General features: G+C 40.8%; 3 protein-coding genes across 13 annotated transcripts in view; 1 reads left to right on the forward strand and 2 right to left on the reverse strand.

Moving 5' to 3' along the window:
• Positions 1 to 64: 64 nt before the first annotated feature.
• On the forward strand, positions 65 to 1487 carry LOC132260876 (uncharacterized). The gene is made up of 2 exons (XM_059759265.1): positions 65 to 1144; positions 1377 to 1487. Exon 1 carries the CDS (start codon positions 71 to 73, stop codon positions 1139 to 1141), a length of 1071 nt encoding a protein of 356 aa, XP_059615248.1. The 5' UTR covers positions 65 to 70; the 3' UTR covers positions 1142 to 1144; positions 1377 to 1487.
• Positions 1458 to 5744, reverse strand: LOC132260875 (uncharacterized). The gene is made up of 4 exons (XM_059759264.1): positions 5490 to 5744; positions 3774 to 3929; positions 2349 to 3349; positions 1458 to 2292 (listed from the first exon to the last, which is right to left on the reverse strand). The coding sequence occupies exons 1-4, from the start codon at positions 5583 to 5585 to the stop codon at positions 1590 to 1592; spliced, it is 1956 nt and encodes a 651-aa protein (XP_059615247.1). The 5' UTR covers positions 5586 to 5744; the 3' UTR covers positions 1458 to 1589.
• Positions 5745 to 6583: 839 nt separating this feature from the next.
• LOC132260874 (protein phosphatase 1 regulatory subunit 12B-like) overlaps positions 6584 to 23932 on the reverse strand; it is a 28640-nt gene continuing 11291 nt past the window's right edge. The window contains exons 2-20 of one of the 11 annotated variants that reach the window (XR_009468377.1): positions 21493 to 21605; positions 20366 to 20908; positions 20222 to 20301; positions 19934 to 20038; positions 18968 to 19102; positions 18582 to 18657; positions 17921 to 18136; positions 17557 to 17631; positions 17369 to 17482; positions 16990 to 17161; positions 15418 to 16164; positions 14985 to 15267; positions 14807 to 14919; positions 14694 to 14744; positions 10556 to 10695; positions 10271 to 10361; positions 10115 to 10201; positions 9034 to 9498; positions 6584 to 7974 (exon numbers count right to left, since the gene is read on the reverse strand). Coding sequence is in view for 3 of the 11 variants with exons in the window: in XM_059759261.1 (XP_059615244.1) it covers positions 7888 to 7974; positions 10115 to 10201; positions 10271 to 10361; positions 10556 to 10695; positions 14694 to 14744; positions 14807 to 14919; positions 14985 to 15267; positions 15418 to 16164; positions 16990 to 17161; positions 17369 to 17482; positions 17557 to 17631; positions 17921 to 18136; positions 18582 to 18660; positions 18968 to 19102; positions 19934 to 20038; positions 20222 to 20301; positions 20366 to 20908; positions 21493 to 21605 (3231 nt within the window). In the remaining 8 variants the exon portion in view is untranslated. Of the gene's footprint in view, positions 7975 to 9033; positions 9499 to 10114; positions 10202 to 10270; positions 10362 to 10555; positions 10696 to 10862; positions 11770 to 14693; positions 14745 to 14806; positions 14920 to 14984; positions 15268 to 15417; positions 16165 to 16235; positions 16671 to 16989; positions 17162 to 17368; positions 17483 to 17556; positions 17632 to 17920; positions 18137 to 18581; positions 18661 to 18967; positions 19103 to 19933; positions 20039 to 20221; positions 20302 to 20365; positions 20909 to 21492; positions 21606 to 23932 lie in introns of those variants that run through there. The other 10 variants (XR_009468376.1, XR_009468378.1, XR_009468380.1 and 7 more) reach the window with 10 other exon arrangements.

The following is a 23932-nucleotide window of genomic DNA, read 5'->3' on the forward strand; positions in this document are numbered from 1 at the left end:
AAAGACTTTTCATTATAATCTGTGTTGTGTGTGCTGTATCTTGTGTTAAGTAATAAAGCTGAGATGAAGGATGAACACTTCATCACTGGGAAGCATTGATTTCTCTGCAATTCTGGAGGAGGAGTTCCGCGCCCGGTCGGATGAGATGGACGTGAGTGTGCTGGCTGGGGATATCGTGACAAACGCCCTGCACATCCCTCGGAGTCTCTTTTGCCCTTATTGCGCCGATGAGTACATGTTTGAGTTCACACTGAAGGATCACCTCAAGCGACAACACTATGAGGAACTCGAGGAACAGGCTGAGCGCCAGAGGAGGCAGGATGTGAGTCTGGTGGCATCACATGCGTGCCCTATCTGCGGGGCGCTCTTCTTCTACTTTGGCCTGGTGCCGAAACACATCCACCAGCGGCATGGACGTGCATTCCTGCGGCAGTGGCAGGAAGAGAATGCAGAGAATCTGGCCAGGAGGCAAGAGAGGGAACCCAGTATTGTCTACGCCTCGTGTTCACCTGGTCTGAGTGAGATCTTCGACGGCCTGACAACCAATGAGAAGGTGAAACCCGCTCCTGAGCCCTCAGTTGTGACGCCCAACAAGAGCATCCTCAAGAAGACACCCATAAAAGGTGGAAAGATCATCATGTCTCCCTCTTCAGTGTCTATCAGGCGCACGAAGAGCGACTACGTGAAGAGATGCACTCCTGTGCGTCGAGAGCTACGCTTTGACCTGCCGCCACTGAAGAAATCCCCAGAGCAACTGGAGAAGCTTCCTCCGATTCCACGAGACGACTCGCGATCCTCTTGGCGGCTGAAATTCGGCTGGCGCAAGGTGAAGCCTCAGTCACCCCCGAAGAAAGCCACAGTTCTCACCAGCACGCCAATCAACACCCTCGGTGACTCTCCTGACGTGCCCTCGTTCTTCACCCTGGAGCGCTTCCAGTGCGCGCGCTGCAGAAAGACTTGGGACAACAACGCAGAGCTTCTGCAGCATCTCAAGGGGCATCACTGGAGCGCCAGGCACTTCATGAGGCCCCACTACAGGTGCGCCCAGTGCGGGGCGACGTTCTTCCGGAACAGCTATCTGGTGCGCCACTGCCACTTCCACCATACGCCCCAGAAGCACCGCCAGGTCATCAGGAACTGAAGTGTGAGTGACTATTTGAATTGCAATTCTAGCGGCTCTTAAGCAATTATTTTGGGTGGAACTGAATTTAAATGGTCAGGAATGAAGTCAAGAGTGAAGTTTGTAATTAGATAATTAGTGAATTTTCTTCACTTATACTTTTCTTTGTTTTCGCTAATATTTTTGTATGTTTCTAAATTCCCATCGAAGCGTCGGAGCTTTAGTAGAAATCACAATTTTATTTAATTCTTTTTAGGGACCACCAAATTATCACGCAGCAGAACTTTATCCAGTATTCACACTTCAAATTTCGCACCTCCGAGTAGGAAAACCGTGATTGTTTCCTAAAGACATTTAATTATGTAATAAATTGCGCTTACACCTTTAACTACTATAGGCAAATTATCTAGAAAAAAAACACTGCGGGCGAGAGTGCAGGAATGCTCGAGTCTTGACTAGATCCTCAGCACTAGAGCCTCGTGATCTCGGCCACCGTGGCGGGATCGTGGGCTCGTGGCGGGAGGCTGGAATAGTAGCCGGCAGGAACGCCCGGTTTGCTCTGGACTGTGGCCGTCTTGGGCACCGCGGCGCCCTCGAGGCACTCGCACATAGGCGGCCCCACGAGGCTGATGGTGGTGGTTGTGGTGGTGGTTTGCTGCACGAACTGGGACGGCGGCGGCGCGTAGTTCTCCACGTCGGAGAACGCTGTGTACCGCTCGTAAGCGGGCGTCATCTTGCGCGGCATCGAGTGCCTCTGGGGCGCTTGGTGCGCCACGGCCTTGGGCGCCACGGTGTCCAGGTAGCCATAGCCGAAGGCATACCCGCCGATCGCCTTCGTTGTGAGATTGTCCCAGGACTTGGGCTTGTGCACGGCGTATCCATAGCTCGATACTGGCTGGATTTGCGCGGCATGGGGATAGAAGCGCGTCGGGAAGCCCTGGGCAGCGGGTGGTGGGACGTAGTAGGACACACTGGTGCGTGCTCGTGGATTGGCGGAGGATTTGACGGAATGCGTGCGTGAAGTGTCACTGTGCGGATCCCAGAGGGTGTCCGTGCTCAGTGATGTCGTGTACGACATCACAGATTCCTCGACGGTTGTTGCCGCGAATTCGCTGGACGTGCAGGAGTGCAGGCTGCAGTGACTGGCCAGCCCGGCGCTGAGATCGTAGTATCTGGCGAGGAGGGATCAGTTGTTAGACATCGCGGAGAGTTCTCGGTTTGGACTTACCTGGGTTGATGATTGGCGAACTGTGGCGGCGGCGCCGGTGGCTGAGACACCTGGACAGCACGATGGCGCTCCTTGGACTCTTTGCTACGATGCTTATGCTTGTGCTGATGATGATCTTTGCTGTGGTGGCGAGATCTGCGCCTCGCGGGCACGCACTGGGCCTCACAACAGGGACTGGCCAGGTCGTATGCATCCAGGCTCACGTTGTCCCCATTGTTGGTTTTGCTCTTGCCAAAGTGGCATGGATTGCAGGAGTGCCCGTGACAGTGTCGGCCCGATTTGGACTTGTGCTGCTCCTGCGCTTGAGTGCGCTTCGGCGTCTTGTCCTCGGGCAGGGAAGAAGCTGTGGTGTTGTCCGACGAGGGCACTCGTCGCAAGTACTGCTGGCTCTTGCAGCGCTGCTGGTGCTGTGGCGGCGGTCCTGCCGGTGCGATGCTGATGAGATACTCTCCGCTGCCTGTGGAGGCTGAGGGTCGCAAGATGTAGCGACAGTGGGGATCGAGGTAGCGATAGGCGAGCATCATTTGTGTGGGCGGTGGCGCCATACACTGACTCTTCTGCTGCTGCTGTTGCTTCGCCAGAGCGCCCACGTCCTCAGTGGAGATGGGACGATTTCCCAGAGCGTCCGCCACATCTGCAGTGGCCTCCTCTCCCTTCGCCGGCGTCTTCTTGCGCGCCGGTAAGCTGTGCGTCTTCCACTTCCCTTCGAGGAGTTCCCTCTCGCGCAGACACACGCGCTCCAGTTCACTCATCTTGGCCTGCAGCACGTTCTGGAGCTGTAAGTAGCGCATGTGGAGCTCCACTTTGCGCACGCAGTCCTCGAACAGCACCACCATTCGCATCCGCGTGTCGCACTCCTTGATGAATGTCACGAGAGTCTTGTGATCAGCCTTCTCCATGTCCGTGCCGTTGATCGAGAGGATCACGTCGCCCTCACGCATGCCCGCTCGATAGGCTGGACCATCGTACTCCACATAGTCCACGTATGTGATCATTTCCACCTGCAAATGCAGAAAGCCATCATAAATGCCCTCCTTTCCTCTACACTCATCAACATCTTGCTCAGAAATAAATCATATTAGCATCTCTAAACGGTTTAACGCGAAAAGACGTGCTCTTCATGGATTCAATTACATTTGAAGCAATTATTCGCATGAGACAAACAAGTCAATTTTTTTTATTTCGAAGGAAAACACAGGGTGAAATGTGGGGAATTTCACCATGTCATTTTCACGTTATTCAATTTGTGGAGCTTTTAAGCCGCTCTCATGCTTTCAGAGCAATTTTCCGGGCGGTGAACAAAAGAGCGACGGAGGCTGTAAAGTGGGAATTTTGAAGTTTGATGCTTGAGTGGCGGTTAATAGTTTGGAAAAGGTACTCTTGATAGTCCTCGAGCGACGCTCAATTGAATCAATTTGTCCTCACCTCCTGCTCCTTCTTGTAGTGGATTCCGTAGCTCTGAATGGTGAAGCCGTAGGAGCCATTCTTCTTCTCCACGATGATTGTGCGACGTCTCCGATCCTCCTCTGGCCGTGTCATCGTCACTCTGTCCGTCTTAATGCGCCGAAGAACCTGCGAGTGCTGCAACGAAACGTCCAATTGATTCTCACACCCACTCTTCAGGAATGCAAATGGAAGTGAAATTGTGCGACTCTTTGATTGTCCATTTCCGGAACAGCGCGCGATGATACTGCGTGTGGAATTCCTATTGTTCGCTCCCTCGCCCCACCAAATTGCCCGTGTCCAGACGTCAATTTCAGTCAGGACCGCATTTATTGTGCCATTGTTCCACCTTTCAGACACCCAAGAGCCATTTAGACGTGGAAATGTGAATTTCTAATGCGCAGCGTGACTGTATTGTTGATCTCTCGCCGCCCAAAATTCTCGGTTGTTTATATCAATTACCAACAGAATTATCGGGTCTGTGGTTCTTCAGAACGCCACACTTTTTGCACGTCCCTGAGAAGCGTCAATAGGGTAATTGTGCCTCTCACAGTTAATCTCTGAAACAACGGCTTGGCTAGTAAGCTTAATTGATATCGAGAGAGATTTGTTTTCTGTTATGAAAAGACGGATTTGCAGGTAAGTTTGAGTACTTTAACATGCAAATCGATGGTAAAATTCAAATTTATCACGATACAAAGAAGAAGATTGTTTGGAGGCGTAAATAAAAAATTATGAGCAATGCGTGCTAATTTGAAACCGATGAATTTTGGTTAAGATGCGAGAACAAGTGAAAATCACTAGATAAAGTTATAAGAATGAAAAATGTAGAGCACTACAGACATTGCGAGTTTTGCTAATTTTTGAAACTTTAATATAACTTTAAAAAGATATGAATTTATTGACTAAAACTACCATGCCAAAAAAGTTAGTGCAAACTTTGGATTTCACTAATAGCCTTAATTTCTTTCACTGTTTCAATGGATTCTAGAATAGGTTTTTGCGAAAATATGAAAGGATAGGCTTTAAAGTTAGTCAAAAATTGCTTTTCATATCCGTACTTGGATGAAAATTTTATTGGGCTTTTAATTATAATAAAATGAAATAAAAATTGAACTCGAAACCACCCAAGTTTGAAATAATCGGAATATATTTGCTTTTTTACCAAAAAAAAAAAAATTGGCGAAATCCAATAAAGCTCTCTGCTTTAATAACCCGAACAATGGAGAGAGTAGCTTGTGTTTACAATCTTCATTTGATAACTTCTGAGGAACAAATTAGGAAATTCTTGGCGTCCTTCCAAAAGGTTTGATGCTTCCTTGATAACCGAGAGTCCTCGACTTAGTAATTGAATTATGTGAGTCACATAAGATTCGGGAAAGGTATAGAATGTCTTTTAAATTTCTGCCATCCCTGTGGGAGTTGAAAACCATGGAATTCCCACCCCATTTGGGAGAATGCAATAAATTGCTCGGCTGCACAGTAGCATTTTGTGGGTGGTTTTGGGAGAGACAACTTTTCCCACCTCGCCTGTCCCGTCTTCTGCGGCGGTCAGGTCACTCTCTGTGCCCCGAAATGTCTAATAATAATACAATTTGCAGGAGAAATTGCTGGTCGGTGGCCACAAAGTGCTGTGTTTTCTCTCCGCCGGACACGCTTCACGTAGCCAGGTGGGGAGCGCCGGGCGGTGCTACTCACCATGGAGGTGTCCAGCTCGTCCTCGTCGGTGAGATCGGGGGTGGATTTCCTGGCCTGCGGCGGCCCGGCGGCCGTGGGGGTCACAATCTCAGCCATTGCCGTCCGGGCACACTCACCCACACTACGCGACCGTCCGGACACGACTGACCGGAGCGCGTCTCAGTGCCGCTCTGCGCTCTCGAAGCGCGATCTGTCTGTGTGAGTGAGTCTCTCAGGCACTTTCATCGCACTTTGCTCACCAATTGAGCCCCATTTGTGGCTCCGTGAGTCGCCCAGGGATTTCTCACTCTTTCACAGTTGCAAACGCACTGAAAACACCCCGGAAGTATCACAGAAGCCCCCGAGAGCGGGGAACCAGGGTGAAAAGTCACACGACCGGAGAGGAAGGACAGAGAAAAGAGCTCCCGAAGACGCGGATGTCTTCACACAGACGCCATTGCGGGGCTCCAGTGAAAATTTGCAACATGTCAATCGCAACTCCCCACTCTGGGACCCTTCAGGACGAAGGGGAGGCACTCGGGAGGCCAAAGCAAGGCTCTGAGGGGTTCCAGGAGACGGAAAACGTGACTCACTTGAGGGGAAACGCGCGCGCGGGCATGCGTTGAGATTCTTCCACGAGGGGGCACTGCCAATCAATTTCCCGCCTTTTGCCGGTGTTTTTTTTTAAACACAGATAACGCATTTAAATATCCTTAAAGCGCCTCGAAATGTTGTTTCCTTCATATGTTGCGATATTAATTCTCAATCATCGTTGACTTTGAGGTTTAACAACGTAAATTTTGAAAGTATTGAAGATCTGGGGGAAAAACGAGAAAACTTTCTGTCCTTTCATAATTCTGAGACTGCAGAAAATTCACATTACGTCCTATCGATTGCTTGTCGCGGTGAACTCTAGCGTAAATTCTGCAACTTGAAGCAAACTTTCCTGTTGGAAATGGTATGGAAAAGAGGGAGAAGTATTTGCATTTCCACCTTCGAGGAAAGCTCAAGGGATAGAATAAAATGTAATTCCCTCCGAAGTTACACAACCGCAATATTTATTTCCCCAGCGAGACAAAAGGGAAGAAGCGTGAAATACAACTTCAGAGTTCACATTTTCAGACGAGAAATTTATTAATTTAAAAATTATTACAATGCATTTGTATTATTAAAGTGGTTTTGTTCATCAAGTTTTTTTTCCTACGACATCTCTCCATCTTGCATTTATCAACTTCTTCTTTAATACAAGTGAGAAAAGAAAATAAATAAATGGCTAATACTCTTAAATTGAAGAAAACCTATAAAATAGAGTATAAATGAGTAAAATACAACTACTAAATAACACCTCTCCTTTTTCTGCCTGTTTGCAATTTATTTTCCTCCCAGTTGAAAAATTAACAACTTTTTGCTTTCTTGGAATTGCTAAACAAAATAAAATAAAAGAAAAAAACATTCGAGATCGACAAAGATTACGACAATTTTGAGGCTAAAATAGAGGCATTACAAATTTTGGACGCTTTTTCTTCTTTTAGTGTTTTAGCAAAAATATTTCTCTTTGTTTTCCATCCACTCACAGAAAATCATTTTCTTGTTTTTTTTTCTTCAAATTTGCGAGCGCACAGAAAATCCTCATAATTTAATTTCTTTATCGTGTAAAAATATCATTTTGATTAATTCTTTCTCACATTTCTTTCAGCTAAAATACACTACTACATATATTAATTATCGTCTCAGCTTAAGAAGTATTCTTTGCTTATTACAAAAATTGTTTCAACTGAAAATTCTCACTGAACTCGTAATTGCTAATTGACTGTTTTCTTCCCGTTTTACGCAATTTGTTTTTATTTATGCAACAATTAAAATTACTCTCTAACTTCCATTTCACAATTATATTTAAGAAAAAAAAGAAAGAAGAAAAAAGGTATAGAAATTATTGATTAATCTTTCGTTATCCCTTTATCATTTCTCACATTATGCAAATTACATATTTTATTGTATATAAAAGACACAAAAATCCTCGAAAAACTCTCTTCAATTCCACTAAATCATCCTTGAACATTTTTGCAAGATGTAATCGATAAAATTTCTCCATTTTCACTTTGTTTTAAATACATATAATTATTATTTAAATATCAAATACGACTATATATTACTGTAAAATTGTTATTGTTAAAAAATTACATAGTTACTTTCTTTTTAGACACTTGAACTTTACGACGCCAATAGTTGAGTTAAGATTGAGGGAAAAAGGCCTTAACACTTTGATTAGCTATTTTTAAATTTCCTCCTTTCCACCACATCTCGCATTTATGTATATCGCGTAAAAGTTTTCTCTTTTTTGTAACTGTAAAACTGGAGTTGTCCACTTGAGGGATTTATTGTATGTAAGCTAATATAAGAATTCAATTAAAAACTTCCCTTATTTACTTAATTTACTAATCACACGAATAAGGGCCCCATTTTCATCCTTGAGCCGTTGATTTTCCGTCTTGATGCACTCTTGTTGCTGAAATGAAAAGAAAAAGTCAAAAATATGCGACACAAAATTTATGTTGTTACACAGAAAAAAGGTTCAAAATACCAATTTCAAAAAAATAAACAGAATACAAAAAATAATCTTGCAGCACAAACAAGAACAGCATTATTAAAACGAACAATAAAAATAGATTTTAAAAATCTAAATATGTTATTAAAATCACAGAAAAGAACAGCGAAGGAAAGATACTTTCCATTCTCTGCAAGTTTATCATTAAGACAAATAATGCACACATTTTTAATCTAATTTGCGTGACACGAGTTTATTGACAATTTATTACCACATTTTTGCCTCTCAAGTGTATTTTCTTAGCTAGCTTTCAGTGGATTTTAGGTTATTTAAAACATTTTATTCATTTGGAGATTTAAAATCACTGAATACAAAGCTAAAAACACACTTCTTCGTATAAAAAAAATCAGTAAACAACACTTAGAAAAAAACCAAGAGAAATCAGTCTAAATTACAAAGACTGCATTAGTTAATAACGTTGTATTTACGGATCATTACCGTATAAACCCCAATTGTAATGAAAGAAAAATGAGAGAAATGTGACTCCCTAATCCAGACACTTTGATTTTGATTTTTTTTAACTCCCATTGGCAATGAGAAAAAAGTTAGAAAGCAATTAAGCAGTTTTCCCACCGTTTTACGACGGAATTTTGTCAAGAACACTAATTCCGGAAAATATTAAAGAACAGACTTACTTTTAGAATCAGTAAATGATTATTAATTAATACAGTCCTTATCGAATAGTTAGGCACAAAAGAAAAACAAAGACTTGTCGCCAATGCCACGATTTACAAATCATTCCTTATATTGTTAGATTCGCAATTATTGCAGCACACAGTTTTATCGTGTTCATTGGATACAATTTATCAGGGACTTTTGTATGTTTTGTGGTTACAAATACAACAAATAAATAAAATAAAATAATAAACGAAACGCAAAAATGCACTAACACTTTTGGCATTGTGTGAGTTTTTTCGTCAATGTTTAGGAATATCTTTCAAATTAAAATCATTTTCATACCCCCAAATTTCGTTTGAATTTGTTTATCATGCGAGAGAAGACGACGATGTGTTGATGATGGACCAATTTTCAAATCTGATTTTCCTCTGATTACGAATCGCTTTCTTTTATCTCAAGTGTGTCAAAATAAAGACATTTTTCCACGAATAATAATATGAAATTTAGACGAATTCTAGCGAAATTGCTCTTTCAAAAGGATCAATTTTGAGAAAATAAAATGCTTTTCCAAAAAAGGTCAGAAAAACTCTTAATTTGTCACACTTCTTTTTCACGCATTTAGGAAGAACATAAGTTTGTAAAATATTTTTCTGTTTTTAAAAATCATTTTTAGAGGATTTGTTTCATTTAAATTCATTTTCCATGAAGTTGATTTTGAGCAGAAGTTGTTAGTTTCGACACAACTCGAGTCAGTGCTCGATTCTCGGCACGAAGACGTTCATTCTCAGTCTTGAATTTTTGCAGAAGCTGAATAAAATTGGGGGGAAATTAGAGAAAAACATATTGAAATATCCATCCTCTCTTTCATTCATCACTTTCTCTCTCAAGCAACCGCCAAAAAACTCTACCAATATGATTGAATGTAAGCAAATGATCGAAGTTGAATGACAAAATATCATATAATTTGGAAGAAAAAATGTGTGCAAAATTTTTTATTGTATGAAAATTAAATTAAAAAAATTTAATATGTGACATCTAGCTAGTGAAATTAGAGGAAAAAAATTAAGAAAAGAAGAAAATCAAAAATCAAAGCGACAAAATCGATAGTATAAAATTTACTTAACAAAAATAAAAACAATAAATTCAAAAGATGCCAAATGAGATATAGAATGAAAATGAAATACACTTAAATTAAAATATTGAAGTACTATCTTTGAAAAAAAAATGTCATTATTCATAGTTGATTAATTTTAATTGATTTCTGGTGATAAGCGAAAATAATATTGCGATTGAGATGCACGTATTCTATCTTTATCTCTCTTTCTCACTTTCACTAACACAGTACTTTTGTTGTTTTTGAAAAAAATTAAATAAAAAGAAACATCATCAAACCAATTGTTAGAACCAAATTGCGAAAACTTACCTTCAATTCCTCCTCCATTTCCGACAATTTTCTCTCCATCGCTCGTCGCTCGCGCTTATCCAGTTCAGACAGTGAATTTTTGGTTGTCTAAAAAGTGTTTTCCAAATGTTAGCTATCAAAAGTACAACTTGAGAAATCAGAAAAAAATCAACTTACAGCATTTGTGAATCTTTCTAGAGCCGCTTTGGTGCTTTGCAGTGATTCCTCCTTCTTCTGCAACTGCGATTTCAATTGCTCTATCTCGACTCTGGAAGTACGCAAAATTGGACGAGACGCAATATTAAGACGTGGATCAATTTTAGAACTAATAAAATCAATCAAGTGCATCAAGAGCTTTAGAGTGTGGATACACACAACTCCACAAATAGATTTATGAATTTATACTCCACATTCGTTTCCGAAAATACTCAAACTATATTTGCAAGGTTCCTTCTCTCTCACCTGGAAGCTTCATAGAGAGCTTTGTAATCAATCAACTCGCCGTTCTCCTCAACATCCGCAGCTTCTGATTTGCTCTCACTCTTATCAGCTGAGCTCGATGATTGAAGGCGTGATCGCGAGGACGGTTGTTCATTGCCAGACTGCAAGGAAGATACAAAGAAATCTTAAAATAAATTTCACAAAAAAGCTTTCTATGCATTACAAAAGGTTTCTACTGATCATCGGAATGTTCATATTTTTTCCCAAAAATAAACTTTAATTTCTTGCTTTAAGAGAATTGTAAAGCTTTTCCCTTTGGTCAAATTACTTCGTATCCTTCGCTCTTCTCAGACGACGCACTTATAGATCGCACCGAGGCTGATCCTCGGTTTCGTGTTCGACTGCGACTCGACCTATCAGCATCCCTGAACGATTGACTTCTACTAATACTGGACGATCCATTGCCACAGGCATATGAATTGAGGCTTGTATTTGATCCACTCAGGTTGCTGCTTGAGATGAGATTGTTGCTCCTGGACGGAGTGTAGTCCCTCTTCCAGCTCCCATTGTGTCCATAAGAACTCCTTCCAGACGTTCCCAGTGACAAACTAAGTCCAGCTGTTGTCACGCCATTGTCGTAGTTCGAATACGGACTGACGTATCGATCAGAATATGAGCTGTTGTACAGATTGCTGTTGCTTCCGTATCGCGAATCACTCCCGTTTGAGTACTGTCCGTATCCATTAGAGCCGGAGAAGAAGCTCTTCCTCGACGTCGGACTGTAGAGGGACTCTTTGGAGCCGTACTTGCTCTGATACTGATTCCTCAGATTCGCCACGGTATTCCCGCCATAGTATGTTCCACTCAGTGGCCGATTTGACCACGAGGACGACGGTGCTGAGCTCTCTAGGCGAGACTGGGACAAGGACCTGCGCCTGGTGAGCGCTGGCTCAATATTTCGCGAACGTGAAACTCGAAAAGACATGTCTTATAGTGTAAATAAACACTTTTGATATTGACACTTAAAAACACACAACGCGATTCTGTGTATTTTTTGGCAAACCCGAGAAAACCTCTATATTTTCACAAATATAACGTTTTCACTCATGTCCACATTGTGTGCGCATTAGAAGACAAGATCACGGAATTCACACCGAAACAAAGATTTTTCCTTTTCTCTCACTCGCTGTGAGGTATAAATATAGAAATTTTCTAATGAGTGAGAGGCAAAGGAGGAGGCAAAAAAGACGAGGATAGTCAGAGAGAAAGACACTTCCTCAATTATTGCCCAGTCGAAAGGTGAGGAATCCCAATTGATCGTTGATCATTCAACTTGAACACTATTTAAATAATAAAAAAAATCTTTTTATAGTTTCTTTGACCCTGGATAAAATGAATCACACTTTCTCAGCACGAAAGTTTATTTACTCTGAGAGCTAAAAAAAAATGGCTGAGATTGGATTAAATGATCGCCAAATACTTTACAAATTTCAAAATGATGAAAACATGTGGCATTAAAACCAGTTTCATTTCCATTTATAGTCAAAATAACTTATACTTCAGTTCATAAATCATTTAATTCCACACCATAAAAGGAGTTTTAGTCTGTAATGTTTGAAAACGCTGTTTTTCTCACGTCAACACTTCGAAGATCGTTTTCCTTTGACAGAAATAAAGGAATTTATCACAATTTTTCCTCCACCTTTTCCTCTCTCCCTCTTTCTCTTTCAATGAATTTTGCAAAGTTCTTTGTTTTCAAATGAAATCCTTTCACCAGAAAATATTGATCTCTTCACGATCACGCGAAATGCTCACACAAGAGATCGAAAGACGACTGAGGCGAATTTTGTGTGAAAAACTGATGAAAAGCCTCGCATTTCGCACACAAAAGCCTTCCTTCTCACATGTGAGACACTCACATCTCAAGATGCGATCGTTTCGATCGTGTTGTGTGGAAAAGACAGGGTGATCTTGCGTGGTAATTGCACATTAGTGCAGAGTAAAATTTTCCACACCACTTCACAGCGGAGATTGATAGTGCGAAAAGTGTGTTGAAGGATGAATTTTGAAATTTATTTGTCACACGATACATTTTCTCAGAGTTCCTGTGAATTTATTGGAATTTTGCAACGCAATACCGTGAAAATTTATTACTACCAGTGTGAAAAATTTACTTTAATGTCTCCATTGAAATACTCAAGCATCTGTTCTATTCTAAGTTTTTCATCTCGTGATCAATTTTTCGGCCGAATTGAGGTGAATAAACAAGCCGCCCGTGAAAATGTTCGCAGTATGTGTGTAAAATGGACAAATCATTCAGCGGGAAAATCTCTCTAATGGCTCACCACCAACGCCCACACCTTGACGTCATCCCATCATCAAGATTCACAAGAAAAGAGTGAACTTTCTTCACTCTCCGCATGTTCTTGGCGTTGTCAACTCCCCCAGCGCGTCTCGCCTTGGGATACAAAGCACAACTGCGAGGAGACAGTGTATTTCACACACGGAATTCATCGTTAAATACTCTCCTAATTCAAGCTATTATCTCGACACATTGCAAGAGAGATTCATTTCTGCCCAAAATAGAGGCATCACTTGACACAATAAATGAGAATTTCACCTAAAAATAAATTACCCTCACATCATAAGTCAATTTTCCGCCAAAGACTTTCACCGCCCAATGATCGCGATCGCGCTGGGAAATGGTGTGAAAACCACATCACAAATCTAACTGCAAATTATACTTTCCTTAGTAAATGTGTGGTGTTCTTTTGTATACAATTTCTCTGCCAAAGATTGCAAATTAAATGAGATACAGCCATTTTCAACAATAGCACAATAACTAAATATCACTCAAGCGAGAAGATCACATGAAAATCTGACCAAAAAAAAACCACTTTTTTTAATAGAATGTATTATTTTGAGACCACTGATCACCTGTTCTTTATTTTCGTTTTGCCTTTTATGTTCTATTAACCTCATAAAATATTTATAAATCCCAATAACCTCGACTCAATTTTACATACACTTGCGTTCGCGACAGTTTCTTTCTCGTAAAAATTGACCCACACCGTATAAATAGTTTTACAAGTAAATTTCACCATCACAATTATGATTTACATGATCACACATTTCCCGAAAATCCCGTGGGATTGAGGAAACTGTCTCTCACCCATACTTTATTGCACACAATCAATCACACCCTCTCGTGATGTTCCTCGCATTTTTTCCTAATACTCCGTCGTGTGTCGCTTGCATCAGTGATTTTGCCAAAAAATCATTTTTCACACGCTCTGCCACAACCAACTCCAATAAATTACATTTAATTGAGGTGCGACATTTAAAACACAAATCTCAACTCCTTTCATATGCACGCCGACAGTTTTGTGTCTAGAGCAAGATCATTTGCTCCTCATGATCATGACGCAAATTTCGTGATTTCAACGCAGGAGAGCAATTATACTTCTCACCAATGCTTTTGTTGTGTTGAGTGTGTAATTAATCACTTAAAATTCAGGTGTATTATTCAAAATTAAAGTAAGCATCTTCAGTAGCACTAAATATTCATAGGAACGTCGTTACTTTAGATAAATTTGATACCAACAATTGCTAGTTAGATATTACATGAAATTTTGTTTAAACATCGAGAAACTATTCATCTCTGTTCCCACATAATTTGGAATTTTCAATCAAAATACTAATATCAAAAATATTTTAGTTGCTTTTTGTGACCTAAATTTGTTCAAATCATATTGCTACAAATCTTTCGCATTTTTAGATAGAAAACTACAGATATAAAGAAAGAAAAATCTCTGCATGATTGCATTGAAGTAACCATTAAAATCCCTTCATCTTTCCCAACATGTATAAACATTTGCAGTTTACAAGCGGGATTCGCGTCCAAAAATAAATATCATGCGTTGACGTAGGGCCTTTTGGCACGCGATCCACGTAAAAATAAACACATGATTGTATGAAAATTACTCCATCATTGCGCGAGAGAATTTCTACCAAAACAATTTTCCACATTTTCCTCATTCTTCCCAGTCATTCGCACTCCCGCTTTCCGTCTCTTCCTCCTTCTATCTAGAACATTCCGCATTATGTATGTCTATTGAGGGGGAGTCGAGTTTAATTTTACACACAATACATTACTCACCTCTTTGTCATCACCGTCAACTGGTGACTCTTGACGCTCTGCATCAATTTCCTGCGGAAGATGATGTGGGATCAGTGATAATCTAACATTAGAAACTATTCCTATATACTCACGTCCATGTCAACGTGCACGACGCCTGTGGATCGCCTCTTGGGACGCCTCCTTCGCTGAATAACCGCCTGAGTTGCTTGAACGGTGGTGCGACTATCATTCTCTTTATCATTTTCTGCAGTAAGAAAAGGGCATGCGTTTAAAATTGCCACTCGTCTTTGTCGGTGTGACATTTCTCACCTTTATCATCACTATTCTTGAATCGTCGCACCAGCGAATCTGCGTCTCCCTTCGACGGAGATCGATCATTCTGCTGAGTCTCGAGAACAGCCGCTGAACTGGGCAACAGAGGCACTGACACGGGCCTCGGATTAAGGGTCACTGTGGTGGTTGTCGTGGCAGTTGATCCACTGATAATGCTATTTGGTCGTCGCTGGACACTCAAACTGGACACCACTGTGCCTGTTGGACTGCTTCCCGTTGTGGTCACTGGAGTTTCACTCGTCACTTCCTCCAATTTGAACTGTGCAGAAGACATGAAAGAGACAATAATTAGTTCCCGGAAATCTCATAGATTGTGTAAGCTCCCCAAGAGACATCGACACGTAATAAGAGTTAGCAAAGCACATGCAGGAACGTAGGATAAGTTGGAGATGAAACAGGAAGATTTTACCTTGCTGCCAGTGTCAACCTTGAGTCGCCACGAGGGACGCCTGTCGGGAGTGGCAGGCTGCTGTGGTGGTGGATCACCTTTGCTCTCCGTCACCTCAGCCGACTGTCCGGGGCCCGAGATGACAGTGGCACGACTAGCCTCTGAGTATTTGTTGGCCTCATTGCGGAGCTTCTCCGCCAGCGACAGCGAGCTGGCATTGTCCATATCAAAGAGGGATCTCTTGTACCGCGGCGTCCTCTCTGGCGGCTGCTCCGCCTGTTCCGCCTCCTCCATCGCCTTTCGCTCCGACGCCAATTTGTCAAATCTAAAACTACTCTTCACAGTCGGTGATGCTGTTCTCACTACTTCCTCCAAATCAGTCTTTTTGTTGCTACTAGGCACATTGATGGTCGCCGATATTGTTGTGCCTCCACCCTTGCCATCGCCGCTGGTGCGCGCCTCGTCATCACGCGAGGGTATCGACGCTTTGAATGTCACATCATTGGCAGTTGACGCCACCGGCGGTGGTGAGATGGTGTACGAGGCAACAACTTTATCATTATTATCACGCTTAGCAGCCGACGCCTGTGGGGCTGTCAGAGTGTACGATGCCGTGATAGTCTCTTCTGGCTCCTTCGCCGCCGCCCCGTCACCAGCTGCCACATTCGGCTTGATCTGGGCATCCGCAGTTGCCTGACCACTCGGCTTCTGCTCGCCAGATCCAGCAGGAACTCTATCATTTGACGCAACAGACGCTGGATTCTCATTCTGTCGACATTGGGTTAAGAATAACAGAACAGAATGGTTCAGGGATGGTTTTCAAAGATACAAAATAAAACAATTACAAATGACAATGATTTGTAATATAAAATTGTGAGATGAGATTTTAAGATTAAAGCCTTGCGAGAGCTCTTCTCAAAATCCCATTTATAAAATGTACACTTTATCGTGGTCTTTGTCTGTTTGTAATACAGATGAGAGAGTCAAAAAACTATGAACAACACGCAAATTATTCGCTTCGATGAAGGTATTCTCATGAAGAGGAACATTTTTTGAATATCACTCGTCATTCAAATATTTCTCTATTAAAATTGCATTAGTGCCAAAACGAGTGACAACACAACAAAGGAACAAACATTGTAAACCAATTTCATGAAGGAATAAAATATGAAACTTTTACATTTTACACCCATCTCTTAATCACATTTCTCCACGAATGAACATCGGGATAGATTAGTTTCAAGAAAGTGTAATGCAAAGAAGTCTAATTTATCCTGGAAAATATATAAAGTGAAAAAGAATTTTAATAACAGAAAATCTATACTTGCGAGCTTGGGCAAAGACAAGAAGCGCGCGCACCTTCGTCAAAGCGAATAATTAAATTATCCACAATAAAAAGGAGAAATTCAACTCAATGATTAGCAAAAATGGGGAGGCAATTTTTTGACAAGTCAAATAAGAAGCCCTTTGCCCAAGCATACCCAAAACCAAACTCTCTCACATTCTCATTAGCCAATTTTTTTTCAATTTATCAACTCTTCTGTTGACTTTTCAAGAGAGATTATCGTACTATTGCCTCTGAACAATACTCACATTCGCACTCGTATTGTTGTTGTTGAGGTTCTTCTTCTTCACAAGCTCCTCGGCGCTCTTTATCTCATCAAGAGTCACCCCTTGAGTGGATCTTCTTGTCTCCCGAACACGTTTGGCATGAGCTTTTCGCTGCGTTTCGCTTTCTTCATCTCTGGTTGGCGGCACAAATGACCTAAAAAGTCACGACACTTATAGTAATCATCCAAATAGATGTGTGCAAACAATCAGAGGAGAGTTTGGGGAAAAATTCCCCCAAAAAAGCCACGCAACATTCATATTGTCAATTCGGTGAGTAGAGAAAAACACACTCGCTTGGAAAGAGTATTAATAAGATTATATCATAGAAGATATCCCGTAATGCATTCAGGCAAAAACCCACTTGAAGAAGTTCTTGAAAATATTCCCCGGCGACAATTTATTGGTTGTTTGCTGATTTGATTGTGCATTACTGTTAGTCTGTTCGACTCCTGATGCCACATTCTCCTCCTCATTCCTATAGATTGTCACAATTTGGAAACTTTCTTGAGAATCGACCTTAATGAGTAACTAATAAAACTTCATAATCACCTTCGAACTGGCGCAGAACTTGCAGTTGTTGATGTCTGAGTCGTTGGGCTCTGCGGTGGAGACACTGGATTTTTCCTATTGCAACACAGAAACAATAATATTAGCGAAATGTAATTCAGCCAATTCTGTTATTCAATTTGATTCTCATGACTCTACTGGAGGACAAAAATTAAAATTGATGAATGATTTTCTCAATGTGAATTCAGCAAATTAAATTGCAAGTCAATAAATGCATGCAGTTACAAATATTAAACGATAGGCAAGCCACAAGTGTAAGAAATTTGTATATTTTTGTGTTCTTCTCACGAGGACTTTTTTTTCTTTTCTTTTGTGAATATGCTGGAGATTTATCGTCTGGCGATACCTTATTTGTTTGTAATCTTTGAGTGAAGCTGATCGTTGCACAGAGTATGTATTTACTACCACTCCTGGCTTTCCTCCACAATCTCCGCCGCCTCCGCCTTCCACACCGCCCGTCTTTGGTCCATTCCCGCCAACGCCCGTGGTCGGCGTTACCGGAAGGACCGGATAGGAATTTGCTTTGATTCTTGCACGAAGTTCTCGATATTTTTGATAAAATCTACAGTTGAGAGAATGTCAGGACGACAGCATAAGACAGTTAGCAATAAATAAAAAGTACAGCAGCTGCTTAAGAGCTCACAGGGAGAGAAAAAACGTACACATTCGAACATAAACACATAATTTTGCAATAAACACACTTTCATCATTAAATATTCTAACACTGAAAGGGAAAAAAGTCAATTTGCAGCAAAAATTCAATAGAATGATTGTGTCTCAGTAATTTGCCACATTTTGCCTGTTTTAAGATGTGATTTTGAGTTAAACATTGATTAAGATATCTATTAATACTGAGAAAAAGCACATGAAATTATTTTTGTGCTCTGATCTTCCTTTTTATATAGAATGAAGAAAATGATTGATGAGAATCTTGTTAATATATACAATCAAAATAAGGAGAAAAAATATGATGAAATATGGTGTGTTGCGCTTGAATTTTTACATACTTTTCATCATGCTCGAAGCTCTGCGTCCGTCTCAATATCACTTCAGAGTCCGATGGTTGAACCTCTTTGTCTGGTACTTCTGAAAAAAGTCGTACAACCCGAAAAAGGAGTCATTTAATTTCGCGTCTCGGCCAAGAAAAGAAATTCATTGAGAAAAATTCACTTGTATTAATAGATGTGATACACGATGTGTTCAGGACTATTAACAAGTAACATTTTCTGCTGTTTGTCCTTTTTGCTTTTTGATTAAGCCTCCAAGATAAAACAGCAAACAACACAACACTTCCTTTTTTCTACACAAAACACAATTCTTAGTCGAGTCTATCAAAGACTAAGAGTCTGATTACATCGTGTTTTTATGGTAAAGTCAATCAAAAAATACTCACGATTTTTCTGTGGACTCTCAGGCTGTCCTCGTGCCTTAGTGGCTGCAATTCCTGGTCGGCGCCATGTGTTAGAGTCCTCCTCAATAATTTCCGGACGATTGGAAATTTGCTCACTGGGCGCCTTCGGTTTCTCCTCTGTTGAGACACAACACCATATATTAATCAATTGCATTGAGTGCGGGAATAAATTTATACACATCTTTAATTTACACCATGACAACACTATTTATAGATTAAATGGGAATTAATGTACAAAATATTCTCTATAATAAATATCATTATATGTATACACACAAGTATAATACCCATACAGTCATTTTCAGATGAAATATCATGTGCGAAATTTGCCATTTATTAATTTGCAATAACACCCATTTTATTTATTGATCCGAGACACGATGAATTTTTGCTCATTTATTTGAATTTATTGAATGACTCCTAATCTTTCCAATAAGTCATTCTTCACAATCACATAAATTAACGGATTTAATCACATCCTGAGAATTTGCATGACATCAAATCTCATCCACTCAATTTGGGCCACACAAAAGACAGTTTGTCTGCCAAACACCGGAAATTAGACCATTTGGTGGGCGATACAAGGCATTTTGCATCAACACACACTCCAACTTGGCCAATCTTGCGAGACACTTTATGCAAATCTTATCTCAATCTCAGTTGCTGAAAGCTATTCCGTTTCGTATCTGAAAGTGACTGCATGGAATTTATCTTGGAAATATACAAAAAGTACACGGAAATCAATAGATGTGAATCCATTTCACCACATTTAAAATAAACTGTGCACAGATTTTTTTTTCCATTATTCACCCTATTTTCCAAGTGCCTCCAACAAAATCCTTCCCTAGGCAAAATCACCCGCATTCCTCAACACATTCTTTTGCTTGATTTGTGTGTGTGTGTGCGGTATTTTAGCTTTTCACAAAATTCTCTGCTCTTATGCTTTACCTATTGACTCTGAGAGACTTGAGGCTGTACTTTCAGTTGATTCTGTGTAGTCCGAATCACTTGGATCATCACACTCGGCGATTCGGTGCAAAAAAGTGAATCGAGCTTCACATATTGCCGTGGGGCAGCATTAATTCAATTAAATATCATTTTGTTAGTTTCAGAATCCACTCACTGTGACTTTATCACATCTCTTCATCTACTCTCTTCATCAATCTTTAGCACAATTATCACCTGCTCGCAAAATGAGAAGGTGAAGTATAGGAGAGAAATCAATTACATTCTTACCATCTTTCAATTCTGGCTTCACTTCCACGCGAATCACTTTGGGCGGTGTTTCGTTGTTCGCATCCATGCTGTCCTGAATTCTGTAGTGAAAGAAAAATCATGTTGCAGTGAGGGTACAATTTTATCTTATCAACAAAATAGCACCTCGTTTGGCTACCCGGTCGCCTCTTGGTCTTCTTCTTCCTGATCTCATCCAAATACCGTGCCAGCGTCACATCAGCCACATCAATCGCCGTCTGTCCGGCAAAGTTCTTCGTGTCAATGTCAGCCAGCGACGTGATTAGCATCTGGGCAGCCTCCTTCTGGCCCCAATGCGCCGCAGCGTGCAGCGGCGTCCACCCGTCGTTGTCCTGCTTGTCCACATTCGCTCGACCCGCGAGCAGGAGGCTCAGGACGCGCGTGTACCCTTTGGCCGCGGCCACGTGGAGCGCCGTGGCGCCCGTCCGCGGATGAGGACGATCCACCTCAGATGCGTCACTCCGCAGCCACTTCTTGGCATCAGTCAACATCATGCGCTCCTCACGCGAACGCGCCTCCTCGCAGTCAATCGCCTGCTCGTCAATGTGCTTCTGCAGCAGATCCTCCATGCTATTGGACGTAGACAGATCAATTGGCAGCTCACCATCGCTGCTTACTAGTGACAAATCCGCCCCACTCTCAACTAAGTACCGCGCTATGCTGACAAAACTGCAAAAGAAGACAGCGTGTTATTACATATCAGAGCATTACTCCAATATAATTACTAAAATTTCATGAAATCTAGTGACAAGATAGAAAGCAATTGTCATATTGCGTATGTTTTTCATCTGTAATTCTTCAACACTTTCTTAGAAGATAAAGGAAAATCATCACATCAGACAATGAGAAGAAAAAATGTCAAAGAGAAATCACTTTTTTCCCCAATTTCTCGATTGAGCGGGAAATTTTTGGCAATGAAGCTCAGCTGCCAAAAGCCAAATTTTTCAACATGCGCCTTCTCGCGTGTGCGCGCGCGAAAAGAGCGCATGAAAGAGACGAAACACACCATTTCAATTTTTAAACATTCGACAACGAGACTTCGCATCGAAAAATCTAATTATAACGGATCATGTGCTATAAATAATTCTGCGTTACTTGAACTCACAGTGACCCTATTTTCTAAAAACTCTCTCTATATATGTTTCATAATTTAATTATTCTCCATTGCCTTTTTTCCTCCTCCTTTTAGCACACGCGAGCACACTATGCTTGTCTTCCACATCTCTAATCCACACATCATTATTGTGATTTACCCGCAGGAAGCTGTGGCATGAAGAGGTGTCCAGCCTTCATTGTCGGCACGATTCACATCTGCTCCGTGCTCCACCAGGAACTCCACCATGTCCAAATTGTCATCAATGCATGCCTACAAGAGATGGAGAGACACAGGAAATAATTAGATTAGCACTTTGGGCAGATCAGGGGAGAAAAATATGGATTGGACATGGCAAAAAGAATAATTGCGACGCAGATATCATAGTTGTTGAATCATATCAAAATATTTGATTTCTACAAAATGCCACAAATTTGAAATTTCAACTAAAAGTGCTGAAAATATATTGCATACACTCTAATGTTGAATTTTTGCAAATTAAACAATTAATGAGTCAGAATTAGTGAAGAATTTCACAAATGCCACCTGAAGACCACAATTCTGCGAAGAGCAACAACAATTTTTCATTCCAATCACATTTTTTGGCTAAACGCTTGACAAATCTCTCAATTTGCCATACAAATAAAATACCCAATATGTGTTCTTCCTCCCCATCTTCACGCATTGAAGATCACCACACGATCGCCTAGCATTTTCGATACTCCATTCTTCAACACTCACGCTCACACATATTCATGGCATTTGGCATTATTGAGTGGGTGGGTGGATTCCGCACAAGTTTATTTCGGAAATATTATTGTATAATGGCACTATCATCGACTGTGGTTATGTGTTCCATCTCCATTCCGCGCTCTGAACTTGTAGAGAGCGAGAGACATTTTCGTCATTGTGAAATCCATTCTCACAGTCACTCATAATCCATATTATATTTAATATTCTTCTCTCTGCAGAAGGAAATTTACTCATTTTCACACACAGACTGAAAAGTAATCATAAATTTCAATTGGAACAGAAAAAAAATTGACATAAAGCCAAGTGTACAATTCGATTTGGTAATTAAATTAATGGTCTTCGGGTCATAATTATTCCCCAATTTTTCACTCCACTGCCAAACCATCGAGAATCTCCTTCATTGCGCCGCTCAATCTCTTGGAAGGCAGACACTCTCTGGAGAACAAGACGAGGAATATATAGTTATTGTTAAGTTATATACTTTTATTGCTCTCTGACGCAATCTGCATATCGCCGTCTTGAATGACAATTTTCTCGTCAGGGCAAATGATTAATGGTAATGGATACTTTATGTCTCTGATCTTTTCATCATCTCAACTCCCATCTCGTTTGCTTTTGCACTAGAAGCAATCAACCCCTCTTTCACCAACATTTGATCCCAATTGATCAAAACAATTCAATTGTCCATTCCAATATCGAATGGGAATTTCTCAGAATTCACAAAATGATACCACAATTATCTGCCATTTGCCAACTTATCATCGCGGACTTTGTCTTTTGATAAAATAATAAATCCTCAGTCAAGTTCACTGACATTGGCAAAAAAATTTACTGAACAAATCCAATTGTGTGTCATTGCAATTCCTTACAAACCCCCAGAGACGAATAAATGAATGCAACGTGGGTTTGGTTCTATGGCGATATTACTTCAATATATGAATTGAATGAAGAAGACAAGGCGGCTTCTTTGAGCCAATTTAAAACAAATTAATTGATCTGTAGCAAAACTTCTACAGTTGAAGACAGAGAAAGCCAAAGTGAATCAATGGAGATGAAGATTCACTTTTTTGCGACTTTGGGTGGTTTTTTTTTCTCTCTTTCACAATACATCTCTCCTTCAATATTTAAAAATTACATTCATGCAATAAAGAGTTTGTATGCTAATTTATTGGTTTGGATGGTAAATTGACAGATTGATAAATCGACAATCGATTGCTATTATTATTCTTCTCTCGTACAATTTTTGTACAATATTTTTCTACCGTACACAGTTGATCATTGGCTTGAGCTTCACATGGCGCCGGGTGTTTTCTTGAGAGGAATTTTGCCCTCCACAAGGGGAGATGCCTTTTTTTGCTCATGTCTGTGCAAAGTTTCTCTTTCTCATACTGGATGGTATTTCTGTTACATTGCAAATGCCACAAAATTTGATGATCAATGCATATTAAGGTTAGACATGATTTATGCGTGACTTTTTTCACCACAGCACTGTTATGTAGATGCTGAGTGATGTTCAGTAAGTCGAACACGTCTCGCCGCAGATGAGCAAATTTGTTTCTTATCACGATGATTACTCATAGCATGACGTCTTAATTTTATTTCACAATGCAACAAATTTCATTAGCAATAAACCAATGCGTAATTCTTTATAATAAACATTAATAGCTAAAGAAATTTTCCGAGTATCCGCGTCTGCATTTATTCACGATAACGAATATGGTTGTCCATTGAACGTTTTTTAGATAGAGGATCGCAAGTTCCTTTTGTTTTCTAAATAATCACACTATAGTTCTTTGTCTAACCCACAAAATAAGTTCCACCTACTGTAAAGCTCCGCCCATTCGTCT

This window comes from Phlebotomus argentipes, unplaced genomic scaffold (genome assembly GCF_947086385.1).
Source record: "Phlebotomus argentipes unplaced genomic scaffold, Phlebotomus argentipes genome assembly scaffold_18, whole genome shotgun sequence".
Taxonomy (NCBI): Eukaryota; Metazoa; Arthropoda; class Insecta; order Diptera; family Psychodidae; genus Phlebotomus; species Phlebotomus argentipes.

Coding starts and splice junctions, on each gene's coding strand:
- LOC132260876 (XM_059759265.1), top strand. CDS start 71: ATGAACACTTCATCACTGGGAAGCATTGATTTCTCTGCAATTCTGGAG.
- LOC132260875 (XM_059759264.1), bottom strand. CDS start 5,585: ATGGCTGAGATTGTGACCCCCACGGCCGCCGGGCCGCCGCAGGCCAGG. Junction 3,930..5,489: donor ACGAGCTGGACACCTCCATG/GTGAGTAGCACC, acceptor GTTTCGTTGCAG/CACTCGCAGGTTCTTCGGCG. Junction 3,350..3,773: donor ACTACAAGAAGGAGCAGGAG/GTGAGGACAAAT, acceptor CTGCATTTGCAG/GTGGAAATGATCACATACGT.